The following is a 14,086-nucleotide window of genomic DNA, read 5'->3' as shown; positions in this document are numbered from 1 at the left end:
TAGTGATTGAATTTTCACCATTAGCTCCTTTACAAGTCCAACAAGAGATTTTCAGATTTAAAAAAAAAAAAAAGCCCTGAGAGAGGAAAGGGGAGGGAGAAGAAAAATCATGAAGATGCAGAGAAATGAACTAGCTCAACATGCAAACTAAGCCTAAGATTCACCCATAGTTTAAACACATTATAAAGTTCACAGTTTTAATAAAGGGGGGGGTTGTGAATGTGAGGAGAGGAAACAACAAAAGGGAACACTTTTTTTTCTTCCATCAAATGCAACTAATAAAAACACCAGTAAAATGTGGCAAGATTTTATAATATACTACGATATACATAAAGACTAAATAAAGCTTTAAATCAATAGTGATTATTGCTAGCAGATGTCCCGGCAGGGTGCTGGGATATTATTTGCTACATTATTTCTGCAGCATAAAGTTTTGTTCAGATCTGTCAGACTTGCACCCCTCCCCAGACAAAGGCCAAGAGATTAAACAGGTCTGCAGAATGACCCATTCAGCCTGAGGGCAGTTCTGACATTCCTGATTTAGCTAATGGCTTCTCCCCCACAATATTGCGCAGTTTAGTGTGGGGAGCTGCAAACAAAAAAAATATATACCCCTCAAATTAATAACAAAATATTCCCAAATAACAATTATAATAATTATAATAATTATAATAATAATAATAATATAATAGCAATTTATATTAAGGGATGCTGAAATTGACTTTGATGGAAAGCATCATTTAGCAAATGATTTTATATTCTAAAAGAAACAACTGGTATTTATTTTTAATAACCCAGAGGATTGGTTTCAAAACTGTTTTATACACCCTCTACTACAATAAAATCTGTGCTTAATATTCTGTATGAAATACTATCACCCCAAAATGATCTCCTTGCTCTTCCTCTGAAGTCTAAGTTGAATCTCTAAAAAAAAACAAAAAACTGAACATGAAATAGATTGGTATAATACTCCCAATTTTGACGGAGAATTCAGGATATATTACTTTATTTCTACGTAACATCAACTTGTTTCTAATTTGCTTTCAGTGCTATTTGCACGGAGTATCACTTTAGGGCAAGGTGGATAAAATTTGGTTTTCCAGAACTTGTTAAATTAATGTTCCAAGTTACAACAGCCACTGATTAAGAATGGTGGGTGTTTTTAAGCCAGTCAATTTGGAACTCCACTGTTTTTTCCATCCTGGATTAACAATTTTAAGTTAGAGGGCAGGAAAAAAAAATGAACCAGAAATATTATGCCTTTGCCCTATTATATATCACATATATATGCCCCACAACTAAGTAAATGGTCATCCCTGACCCACAACTCAGTCTGAATCAGAATATGTGGACCCCAAGCAAATTTCAGCAGACTCCCACATATGCAGGGTTTCTTATAAAAAGAGCATCAGTCACACACAGACATATCATCTTTTGCCAAAGGCTCCTTGAAGAGAAAAGAGATTGCTTTGAGAACTGGGTTCACAACCATGTAGAACTGGAAAATAATTGTAAATTTCCTCCATCTTTAAGATGAGGGTACAGAATTAGGATAGCCATCCCAAAAGACAAGCTTTTTTCACACTGGACATAGACTTAGCCACATAGCATCCTCTGGGTCACGCATTAGTAGCAACAGAACTACAAGTGAAATTGTCAGCTGTCTTGTTCACATCCAATTCTGCGTTTGTTATCTTTAAAACTGAAATACAGGAATGTAGCAGTGCAGCGGTATTTGCACACCTACACACAAGTCACACATACATGGAGAGGGCAATCCCACTGAAATCAGTTATTTTTTTCCCTCTCAAGACAAATGGGCCACACATCAAAGTAGTAGAAAATGAACTTTACAACCTAACACACCAGCTTAACTGGGTCAGTGGATCAGTTTTAATGTTGGAGGACTTGCCTTATCTCCTGTTGCCAGCAACAGGAATGTATAGTCCATTCCCAATTCAGAACAGAGTTAAACATTTGGGGAAACCTCTAGAAACTTTGGGGAATAAGTATTTTTGTCCATCTGGAAATTTTATTGCCAGTAGTAGACTAGTTCCTTGCTTTAAAGCACATTAAGGTAGTAAGATCACTTAAGGCTTCAAAAGTTTTCACTTTTCTCTATTGTTTCTGGAAGACTAAATCACCTTAGTTGTTTGGGTTTTTTTAATCGCAACTACTGCAAATTCCAAACTACGCCAACTGCATTTGCAGTGCCTTTCACATGAAATCTGGACAGCCTTCTTCTAACTCATTTATCTTCACGCCAGCCTGCCATTAATTCATTTGACTCTTCTCTCTTTTATTAACTTACACTGAACCCCCTTTATCTGCTGAGGTTCATTTGATACAATCGTTCCCGAGAAATTGAAGGCATATGTATGATTGGATGGGAAAACAGAAGTGGACACACAGTAGCAAGTTACATATGCTACATGCATTCAATGGTTGTGTGTGTGTGTGTTTGTGTGGGAGACATAGGAACAACCCCCTCTGACATGAACTTTCAATTCCAGCAAGGGCTCTCGTTTTTCTGAATTCATTTATCAGACATACACTTCTTACCTATGTATCATCAGGATGAATTGGGGAAAGACCACTGCTTTAGAATTCACTCTTTCTATTCCCTTCATGTACATTTATGCTACGTCCACCTGGATTGAATTATGAACGGGCCTTTCACTGTTTTCCATTTGATGCTAAGAGGTTTCTATGAATATATATATTAAAAGAGCGTCAAACCCAAAAGAAGAAACATCAGTGAGAGATTAGGCAGAAATATCTAAGCAGGCAATCCAAGCTGTGTTGTAGATCTCCGTGGACAAATATTGTCCATTGGTTTCTGCAGAATGCAGAGATTAGCAAACTAACAACTTTTATAAAATATTAAAACAATAATATATTGAAACACAAATCAAACATTTATATATATATATATATACACACACACACGCACACAAACTGTATGCATATATATGTGTATGTATACACATACATACATATATAAACACAAACAGTGGGCGCCTATTTCCATAGGTTTTTTTTTAAGTTACTATGCCACCCTTTCTGTATACTCTCTAAGTCCACAACGGTCAGAAAGGGCCTTATACAAAATGACAGTAGCTAGAATGCCATCACTGATCATGTGAAAAGGAGAAGAAAGAAATAGAAGAAATAATGAAGATAACAGTAATTGTGGCTTCCTGCTTTTAGCCTGAACCAAGCTTGAAAACCTTAATTTATATTAATATGTTGAACTGCTTTAACTCTCCCTCATGTGATTAAAAAAAAAAGTCTGAAAAGACAAACCAAAAACAAGTTAACCTTTTATATCTACTTCTTCTGCTTGGGATTTTTAAATTTTTCTTCCAGTTATTGGCTGCAGTTTTTTTAGGGCTTTCCTTGCATCACTGACCTCCACCCCACCTTGTTTCCAGCTCAGAGAATACACAAAAGCGGCTATCACAGATATACAAGAACAAACTCACACACCCGAATAAAAAAAAAAAGTAACATTAATGCTTAAATGAAAAAGGTCCTCTCCAAATAATTAAAATATTTTTTAAAAAAAAAAATCATCTAATTTGTTTTAAAAAATATCTACGATACCAAAAGACCTAATAAAGTAGTAAGGCACTCAGACCAGTATATAATTGTAGTCTTTTGCATTATTTATACTGAAGGGTTTATGGCACTGAATCCAGACTGCCATACATCCTCCCCGATCCCATCCACCCATCGCCCACTCCTGGGTCACCACAGCAGGTTGACACAAAGCAGCAAAGGAAAGCTTGCTCTGTCAACTTTAATCCCGTGTCCTGGATCAGGTTGCTGGGGTGCCGCTGAAGCCATAGCTGTCATTCAACTTCCAAGAGCTGAGGCCCACTCTCTGCAGAGGCGAGGATATGACTCATGGAGGATTTCTTGTTCTGGATCTCCAGCAAGTCCTGAATGAAGTCAGAGGAGCTCTCCCGATCAGCCTTTCCTCGAGACTCCTGCTCTTTCGCTGTCGATTTCGGCACGTTCTTGCTTGGCTCGGCAAGGCCTAAACTTGAGGCTTTCCCAGCTGGCTTATCTTCCTTACAAGTGTGATCCTTGGTGGCGTTGGCCATGCTTTCTTTGCGGCTCCTGGTCACTGGAGAATGGCTTCCAGGCCCCACGAGGGCATCGCCCTCGTTTTCCGAGATGGGGTTTGTGCTGCTGGGGAGAGACTCGTTCTCACTGTCTTCTTCCCCTCGTGAACGGGTGTCTTCTCTATCACTGTCCTTCTCGTGATTCTTGGCACTTTTTACCTTCTGATGGATGCGCTGATGACGAACCAGGCTGTGCTTCAACGTAAAGGTCCGTTCGCAGGTTTGACATTTGTATGGTCGCTCACCTGGGATCAAGGGAAAAAAGAGACAAAATCAAAGGTCAGACATTCCTTCATCCCTGAGAGGGTCCTTCCTTTCTTGCTTGAGATGACCAGGGACATAGTGTACAGAATTAGCAAGGCTGACTAGGGGCAAAAGAGAAATATCTACCATGAACACTGGGCCAATATTGTGATTTTTAATCCATTTCCCCTGAGGCATACTTAAATGGCCATATTTTAGCCAACTAACTCAAACCTAACAATTATATCATACACTATATCACAGAAGTGAGTACACCCCCTCACACTTTGTAAATATTTAAGTATATCTTTTCATGTGACAACACCAGAGGTGGTATTCAAGCAGGTTCTGACCAGTTCTGGAGAACCGGTAGCACAAATTTTGAGTAGTTCGGAGAACCAGTAAATACCATCTCTGCCTGACCCCGCCCCCATCTATTCTCTGCCTCCCAAGTCCCAGCTGATCAGGAGGAAATGGGGATTTTGCAGTAACCTTCCCCTGGAGTGGGGAGGGAATGGAGATTTTACAGTATCCTTCCCCTGCCACACCCATCAAGCCATGCCATGCCCACAGAACCGGTAGTAAAAATTTTTGAATTTTTACTGAACAACGCACAAAATATTTTTTGTGTTTTGGGCCCCACACTTTGGGCCCCATTTGGACATTATCACTTAGGGGTGTACTCACTTTCGTTGCCAGCAGTTTAAACATTAATGGCTGTGTGTTGCGTTATTTTGAGGGAACAACACATTTATACTGTTATACAAACTGTATACTCACTACTTTACATTGTTGCCAAGTGTCATTTCTTCAGTGTCGTCACATGAAAAGATATACTTAAATATTTACAAAATGGGAGGGGGTATACTCACTTCTGTGACATACTGTATGAATCCACGCTGTAATTTAAGTAGTAGAAATCCCACCATTACCATCCTTTTTGTCTTATTTTTAACAGCGAAAGCAACATGGGGTATTTTAAATGTTTTCAATTACAGCTATCACAATCCTCTTCACATAAAAATTCCAAAATGGCTTTATCCTTGGCCAGATTCAACCCCTTCCCAGCAGCAGTTATTGAAGGACAATACTATACGTTGCCCTTTGAACAAAGACTGTGACCACACGGTAGACAATAATTAAAATTCAAATAATTGAAACAATGGAACATGCAGAGGCTCATAGCAAGAGCACTTACACTTCACAGCGGTTTACAGAGTCAGCATTTTGACCCCAACAATCTGGGTCCTCATTTTACCAACCTCGGAAGGATGGAAGACTGAGTCAACGCCTTGAGCCAGTGAGTATCGAACTCCTGGCAATGAGCAGAATTACTGCAATACTCTATTCTAAACACTGTGCCACCATGGCGCCTCATCAGGAATTAGTATTTCCATTCTTTACTAAATATCAAGATCTTCAGAAGATGGATGACTACTTCAAAAAACTGATTGTTTCATTACAATCCTTTCAGATACAGGATCTGCTGATGATAGGAGCTGAAGTTCCTTGACAATGCTGCTAGGAGAAAGATCTATGCATTTGTCCCTACTGATAGGAACAGGGGGAAAGTGCTCTGCTCCCTCAATTGAATAGCACACTTTAGCTTCATAAATGTCTATCTAATCATATCTATATACAAAACTCTGCATTTTGTTGTGGTTTTCTAAAAAATAATCCAGATATATACCCTGTTTCCCCCCAAATAAGATATCCCCTGATAATAACCCCAATTGGGCTTTTGAGCACATGGCAATAAGGCCAAGCGCTTATTTTAGGGTTCAAAAAAATATAAGACAGGGTCTTATTTTCGGGGAAACGTGATAGATAGATAGATAGATAGATAGATAGATAGATAGATAGATAGATAGATAGATAGATAGATAGATAGACAGACAGAGAGAGAGAGAGAGAGATAGACCGAGTATAGATAGATAGATAGATAGATAGATAGATAGATAGATAGATAGATAGATAGATAGATAGATGAATGGATAGAGTTTAGATAGGTAGGTAGGTAGGTGGATGGATAAAGTTTAGATAGATAGATAGATAGATAGATAGATAGATAGATAGATAGATAGATAGATAGATAGACAGACAGACAGACAGACAGACGGAGGGAGTTTAGATAGATAGATAGATGAGTAGATAGAGTTTAGATACTTAGGTAGGTAGGTGGATGGATGGATAGAGTTTAGATAGATAGATAGATAGATAGATAGATAGATAGATAGATAGATAGAGTTTAGATAGGTAGGTAGGTAGGTGGATGGATGGATGGATGGATGGATAGAGTTTAGATAGATAGATAGATAGATAGATAGATAGATAGATAGATAGATAGATAGATAGATAGATAGATAAATAGATAGATGAGTAGATAGAGTTTAGATAGGTAGGTAGGTAGGTGGATGGATGGATGGATAGAGTTTAGATAGATAGATAGATAGACGGAGTTTAGATAGATAAGATAAGCTTAGATAGAAAATGGATGGATGGATGAGACAGACAGACAGACAGACCTGACTGACAGACTGACTCTACTGAATACACAGGAAATTGGAAAATTAGCTCTTATAAGGAAAGATAAGGAATTCATAGAGGGGAAAATATAGTTTCCATGATCTTCGCCTCATTTGGCTCCCCCAAGTAAGAATGAAGCACTCCACTTTATCAAAGGAGTAAAGTATTTGGTCTGCAATGGTAGATCGCAAAGGAAGTCCCACTTCATGAGTTGTTACGACTCGTTTTCATTTTTCCCTAGATTCACCTTAAATTTTATCTTTTTACTTTTTAAAGAGAGTCTCCTGAGGCTGCAAAGAAAAATGCCTTGTTATCATTGCTACCTGAATTTCACTAAATTTGACTTAAACTTTCTACAGAATCTATGTTAGCTTACAAGATGTGCAACTATCATACCTCATACAGTTTAGCCTTCATTTTTAAGCAACATGCCAAATTGTTACAACGTGGGAGAGACAAACCTTGTTTTTAAATCATCTTACATAAAATCTTCGCTGTTCCAGATAGATCAATGAGCGACTAATGACATATTTGCAGAAAAACGACTTCTTTTGCTAAGTTTAATTCCGAGTCGAAGGGCTAGAAAAAGACTGAAATAAAGGTTGTCGGTCTTTCAAAAACCCACAGCTATCTATTGCAAGAGCTCTTGCTTAATTCAGAGTCAATGTGATTAGATTGCTAAACTCAGGAACTCCCTGAATGACTGACAGACTGAAGCGCACGAAATTTAGTAAGTGACCTTGGATAATCACCATCTCTTGGACCAATCATCACCTCCACGTCTAGCCTGGATCATTGGTAGTTGAGAAGATTAGAGAACCACCTAGTTTGTCTTCCTTAGAACGGAGGAGGGAAACCCATCATGGCTCATGAGCTTAATCTTACCTAACAGAGCTTTAAACAAGGCCCCTCTCGGCCAAGATTGCCCATGACACATTTCCAGGCAGCTAAGCTACAGCACCTGCAAGGGTGGCTTATCTTGGCGTTCTGATAGATAGATAGATAGATAGATAGATAGATAGATAGATAGATAGATAGATAGATAGATAGATAGATAGATAGATAGATAGATAGATAGATAGACGGAGTTTAGATAGATAGATAGATAGATAGATAGATAGATAGATAGATAGATAGATAGATAGATAGATGAATGGATAGAGTTTAGATAGGTAGGTAGGTAGGTGGATGGATGGATAGAGTTTAGATAGATAGATAGATAGATAGATAGATAGATAGATAGATAGACAGACAGACAGACAGACAGACAGACAGACAGACGGACGGAGTTTAGATAGATAGATAGATGAGTAGATAGAGTTTAGATACTTAGGTAGGTAGGTGGATGGATAGAGTTTAGATAGATAGATAGATAGATAGATAGATAGATAGATAGATAGATAGATAGATAGAGTTTAGATAGGTAGGTAGGTAGGTGGATGCATGGATGGATAGAGTTTAGATAGATAGATAGATAGATAGATAGATAGATAGATAGATAGATAGATAGATAGATAGATAGATAGATAGATAGATACTGTAGATAGAGTTTAGATAGGTAGGTAGGTAGGTGGATGGATGGATGGATAGAGTTTAGATAGATAGATAGATAGACGGAGTTTAGATAGATAGATAAGCTTAGATAGAAAATGGATGGATGGATAGAGACAGACAGACAGACCTGACTGACAGACTGACTCTACTGAATACACAGGAAATTGGAAAATTAGCTCTTATAAGGAAAGATAAGGAATTCATAGAGGGGAAAATATAGTTTCCATTATCTTCGCCTCATTTGGCTCCCCCCTCCCCCTTAAAAAAAAAAAGGGGAAGTAAGAATGAAGCACTCCACTTTATCAAAGTATAAAGTATTTGGTCTGCAATGGTAGATCGCAAAGGAAGTCCCACTTCATGAGTTGTTACGACTCGTTTTCATTTTTCCCTAGATTCACCTTAAATTTTATCTTTTTACTTTTTAAAGAGAGTCTCCTGAGGCTGCAAAGAAAAATGCCTTGTTATCATTGCTACCTGAATTTCACTAAATTTGACTTAAACTTTCTACAGAATCTATGTTAGCTTACAAGATGTGCAACTATCATACCTCATACAGTTTAGCCTTCATTTTTAAGCAACATGCCAAATTGTTACAACGTGGGAGAGACAAACCTTGTTTTTAAATCATCTTACATAAAATCTTCGCTGTTCCAGATAGATCAATGAGCGACTAATGACATATTTGCAGAAAAACGACTTCTTTTGCTAAGTTTAATTCCGAGTCGAAGGGCTAGAAAAAGACTGAAATAAAGGCTGTCGGTCTTTCAAAAACCCACAGCTATCTATTGCAAGAGCTCTTGCTTAATTCAGAGTCAATGTGATTAGATTGCTAAACTCAGGAACTCCCTGAATGACTGACAGACTGAAGCGCACGAAATTTAGTAAGTGACCTTGGATAATCACCATCTCTTGGACCAATCATCACCTCCACGTCTAGCCTGGATCACTGGTAGTTGAGAAGATTAGAGAACCACCTAGTTTGTCTTCCTTAGAACAGAGGAGGGAAACCCATCATGGCTCATGAGCTTAATCTTACCTAACAGAGCTTTAAACAAGGCCCCTCTCTGCCAAGATTGCCCATGACACATTTCCAGGCAGCTAAGCTACAGCACCTGCAAGGGTGGCTTATCTTGGCGTTCTGCTGCCTTCAGCAAAGAGCCAAGATTGGGCATGACCACTCATGCAAGCGTTCAAAAGCACTCGTATATTTAACCCAACCATTGAAGGTATGAGAAATCTGAAGACACTTTAAGCAAAGACGACAATATTGTCTCTCTGCTCTATTCCTTCTCCCTTAGCTTGAACGTGTGTGACAAATCAGATAGTTGGGCTGCAAATTAACTAACCCAGAGAAAGTACTTGCAGGCAGTTCTCGACTTACAAGAGTTCATTTAGTGACCATTCGAAGTTAGAACGGCACTGAAAAAATGACCGTTTTTCACATTTATGACCATTGCAGCATCCCCATGGTCACATGACATGATCAAAATTCAGATACTTTGCAATTGGTTCGTACTTATGACGGTTGCCGTTTCCTGGAGTCACGTGATCAGTTTTTGTGACCTTCTGACAAGCAGAGTCAATGGAGGAGCCAGATAAATAAAACATATTTATTCAATTGCGCAGGACTGGGCTAGGTTTTAAATTTGTATTGATTTTAATTGGTTTTAGTATCTATATCATTTTAATTATTTTGGCTTTAGAATAAGTTTTTTAATTGTGATCTTAATCTGTATTTATATGTTTTTATTGGCCTGTGAACCGCCCTGAGTCCTTCGGGAGATAGGGCGGTATTCAAATTTGATTAAATAAATAAATGATTAAATAAATTCACTTAACCACCGTGTTACTAACTTAACAACTGCAGTGATTCACTTAACAACTGTGGGAAGAAAGGTCGTAAAATGGGGCAAAACTCACTTAACAAATGTTTCAGTTAGCAACATAAATCTGGGGTTCAATTGTGATTGTAAGATGAAGATTAACTGTATTTGGGATTTTGTCAGGCCAGAAGCTTTTCTCTCCCATATTTTGTGGCTTTCAGTTCAGAGGTGATATTCAGCAGGTTCTGACCAGATCTGGAGAACCGGTAAATACCATCTCTGACTGGCCCTGCCCCCATCTATTCCGAGTCCCAGCTGATCAGGAGGAAATAGGGATTTTGCAGTATCCTTCCCCTGGAGTGGGGTGGGAATTGAGATTTTACAGTATCCTTCCCCTGCCACGCCCACCAAGCCAAGCCAAGCCATGCCATGCCATTCCGTGCCACACTCACCAAGCCACACCCACAGAATTGGTAGTAAAAAAATTTGAATCCCATCACTGCTTCAAAAAATTTGAATCCCATCACTGCTTCAATTCCAACTGAGCTCCCATCATTTGACATGGAATCTCACACCGAGTCGTTTTGTACAAAATTGCAAATCTCTTGAAATACAGACATAACTTGCTAGTAAATACTGAACTTCTGAGGGGAAATCAAACAGACTGCAAAGTAAAGGTTGAGGTAAACTACCTATAGTAGAATATGCATCTAAACTTATATGTCCTACTGTTCAAGGTACTAAGAATTTATGCAGGATCCTAACCTAAGTTTGCAAAAGTGGGCTCGTGCTAAATGATTTGATGCTAAAATAAGTGTTTTGGAAAGTTGCCACCTTCCGTTTTTATGTTACTCCAAATATTTCAAACTTGAACAGGGCTGGAAACCTGAAGTTAGTTCTAAGTATTACTCAGTGCGCAAAGCAAATCAAACACTTAAAACACTTGCCTGCAGAAGTTGTGAATGCTCCAACACTGGAATTTTTTAAGAAAATGTTGGATAACCATCTGTCTGAGATGGTGTAGGGTTTCCTGCCTGGGCAGGGGGTTGGACTAGAAGGCCTCCAAGGTCCCTTCCAACTCTGTTGTTGTTGTTGTTGTTGTTATTTATGCACAATCTGACAGTCCCACCTACTGTAGTTCAGCAGTCTCTGAACAGCCAGTTTTTTAAACAGTGAGTTCCCTCAGTTTAACTAAACATCTTATGGATTCTATCTGGAACTTCTGAATATTTTCTATCACAGAGTAATTACATTACTGCAAATAATCCTCAGTGGCCCCCATGTACCTGTGTGGGATCTCATATGCCGAGTCAAATCTTGTAGAGACCAAAATCTCTTGTTGCACACTGTACAGACTTTCTTCCTTTTGTCTGCTTTGGATTCACTCTTAGTGCCCGCACCAGGCTTTGGCTTCCGGTCCTCATCGCTCTTTTCAGAAGATTTTCTTTCCGTGCTCTCTTCCTCGGAGATGCTTTCGCTCTCCTCATTTTCCTTTCCTGTTGCCTCACCATCTGTGGGAGACTCAACACGCTTACTGTCCTTTCCAGGCTCTTCCTGTTCAAGAGATGGGTCCTCTTGAATGACAGGGACGTGGGCTTGGTCTCCACTTTGAACATGTTTACTTTCATCCTCACTGCTCTTTTCATCTTTCCTGTCGTCATGTGCATGGGCTTTTTTGTGCCGGCTAAGAGTACCAGCAAATTTGAAGGATTTCCCACATGTATCACAGGTGTGTTTATTTTCAGACTGAGCCCCGTTGCCTGGGTTTTGATCGTTCTCAGCCAGCTTGAATTCCATGAACTTGCTAGCAAAATTGAGGTCCAGGCTTCTGTTGCTGACTGAATCTTCTTCTGGCTCATCTTCCCCCTCACTTAATTTCCTTTGTGCAGCCTCCTCGCCTTGGGTTAAATCCATCTTCTCCTCTTCTTTGGGACTGCACTCAGGTTCTTCTAGAAACTCAGTTGCTTCCTCTAGGTGGTCTCTCTCCCCAGAGGTCAAGTCGAGTGCTTCATTTCCCACACTTGTATTTTCTTGATCAGACTGACTATCTGCAAGAGAGAAAAGAGAAATATTGACTTCTTTAACACTCAAAGAAGCCCCATCAACATCAACTTTCTGTAATGCCATCGTCAACTATGTTTATCTGTTCTCTAGTCTTTTGTGTCTTGCATGTAGGACATTCAGCAATATATAATAACAATATTCTTATATTCCAAATTCAATACAAATGTGATATATACATTGTGTGATGCCAAATATGTCAGCTTAATTAAAAAATGCACAAACAGTAACCTGGTGTATAATGTTTGAGCCCTGTGCAGAAATTTCATCAATTCATGTGCAATACTTCATATGCTATGGCATTCTGGAAAGATTAATAAATCCAAATGTGTTTTTCCCTCAGCGACATGATAGAAATGTGAAAACAAAACTATTTAATTAATGGGATCAGGCTCAAAGAAATCCTGGTTCCAAATAGTTAAATTGTTGTTGATTTATCTGTAGATATCAAGGAGGAAAAAAAGCAGAATATACTATTAGCAAAGTTATTGGAATTTTGATTAACTTTTTGTCATGTTCATGAACTATTTCCTTTAATCTAATGGAAGGAAGCATGCATAACAAACAGTATTCTGCAAAGTTTTGATTGAACACCTGGACTATTTATTCATCAACATCTGACTGAAGGTCCTTGAATTAATCAGTGCCTTTCACTAGAGGCTTCTGAATCAAATTTCAGTCCATGGAAACCATGATGCAGGCACCCTTTTAGCATGCCTCTGTCCTCTGAACTACATCAGAGAGACTATTTTTAGCATTGGTGCTCCTTCCCTATCCTTACAAGCTAATCCTATATTCCTTCTGGTACTCCCAAAGAGAGACACATAGCAACATCATTATATCTCTTCCAAAATCCCAGGGATTATATATTTAGTTTGTCTAAACAAAGTCATCCTTTTAAATATTTCACTTTTGGGGGAAGGAAGAGGAGGGGCAAAGAAGCTTAGTCAGAATGGAGAGTCAGTATGGTAGTTAGTTCTCGACTTAAAACAGTTCGTTTAGTGACCATTCAAAGTTACAACAGCACGGAAAAAAGTGAGACTTATGACCCTTTTTCACACTCATGACCATTGCAGCATCCACCATGGTCCATGGTCACACGAACAAAATTTCAGATACTTTGCAACTGACTCATATTTATGACAGTTGCAGTCTCCTAGGGTCATGTGATCCCCTTTTGCGACCTTCAAATTCCCAAAGTCAATGGGAAAATCAGACTCACTCAACCACCATGTTACTAACTTAACAATGGCAGTGATTCACTTAACAACTGTGGGCAAGAAAGCCATAAAACGGGGCAAAACTCATTTAACTGTCTCTCTTAGCCACAGAAATTTTGGGTTCATCGGTGGTGGTAATTCGAGGACTATCTGTATGTGTAGTGGTTTAAGTAGTTAGACCAAGGTTGGGAAAAGGCAGGCTGAAGTCCACCTTCAGCCTTGCAGAGTGACTATGGCTGGTCACTCCCTCTCAGACCGACCCACTTCACACGGTTGTTGGGAAAAACTGAAGGAGGAAGTGCTATTTGTGTCACCCTGACTTTGTGAAGGAAAGATGGGATACAAACCTAGCCAATTAACCATTTCCTTTTTATCTTCAGCACACTTCATCTGGCTGGACATAAAGAGTAGAGGAATGATGAATGGAACAAAAGAATACCTACTTTGATGTACAAAATGAGCACACTGTTTTGTAACTTTCTGGTTGTTTCTAATAAAGTTCTAGCTAGCTGTGGATTTTTTTTCTTCA

At 38.9% G+C, this 14,086-nt stretch overlaps 1 protein-coding gene across 11 annotated transcripts in view; it reads right to left on the bottom strand.

The window, feature by feature from the left end:
• Nucleotides 1-3,564: 3,564 nt before the first annotated feature.
• Nucleotides 3,565-14,086, bottom strand: part of RREB1 (ras responsive element binding protein 1) — a 190,428-nt gene continuing 179,906 nt past the window's right edge. For all 11 annotated transcript variants that reach the window (XM_058175879.1, XM_058175885.1, XM_058175881.1 and 8 more), the window contains 2 exons: nt 11,563-12,324; nt 3,565-4,375 (listed from right to left, as the gene is read on the bottom strand). In XM_058175879.1, coding sequence (XP_058031862.1) covers nt 3,855-4,375; nt 11,563-12,324 — 1,283 coding nt within the window. In that variant the 3' untranslated portion in view covers nt 3,565-3,854. The remainder of the gene's footprint in view (nt 4,376-11,562; nt 12,325-14,086) is intronic.

The sequence above is a fragment of the Ahaetulla prasina genome, chromosome 3 (assembly GCF_028640845.1).
Source record: "Ahaetulla prasina isolate Xishuangbanna chromosome 3, ASM2864084v1, whole genome shotgun sequence".
Taxonomy (NCBI): Eukaryota; Metazoa; Chordata; class Lepidosauria; order Squamata; family Colubridae; genus Ahaetulla; species Ahaetulla prasina.
This window is presented reverse-complemented; position numbering and strand designations above follow the sequence as displayed.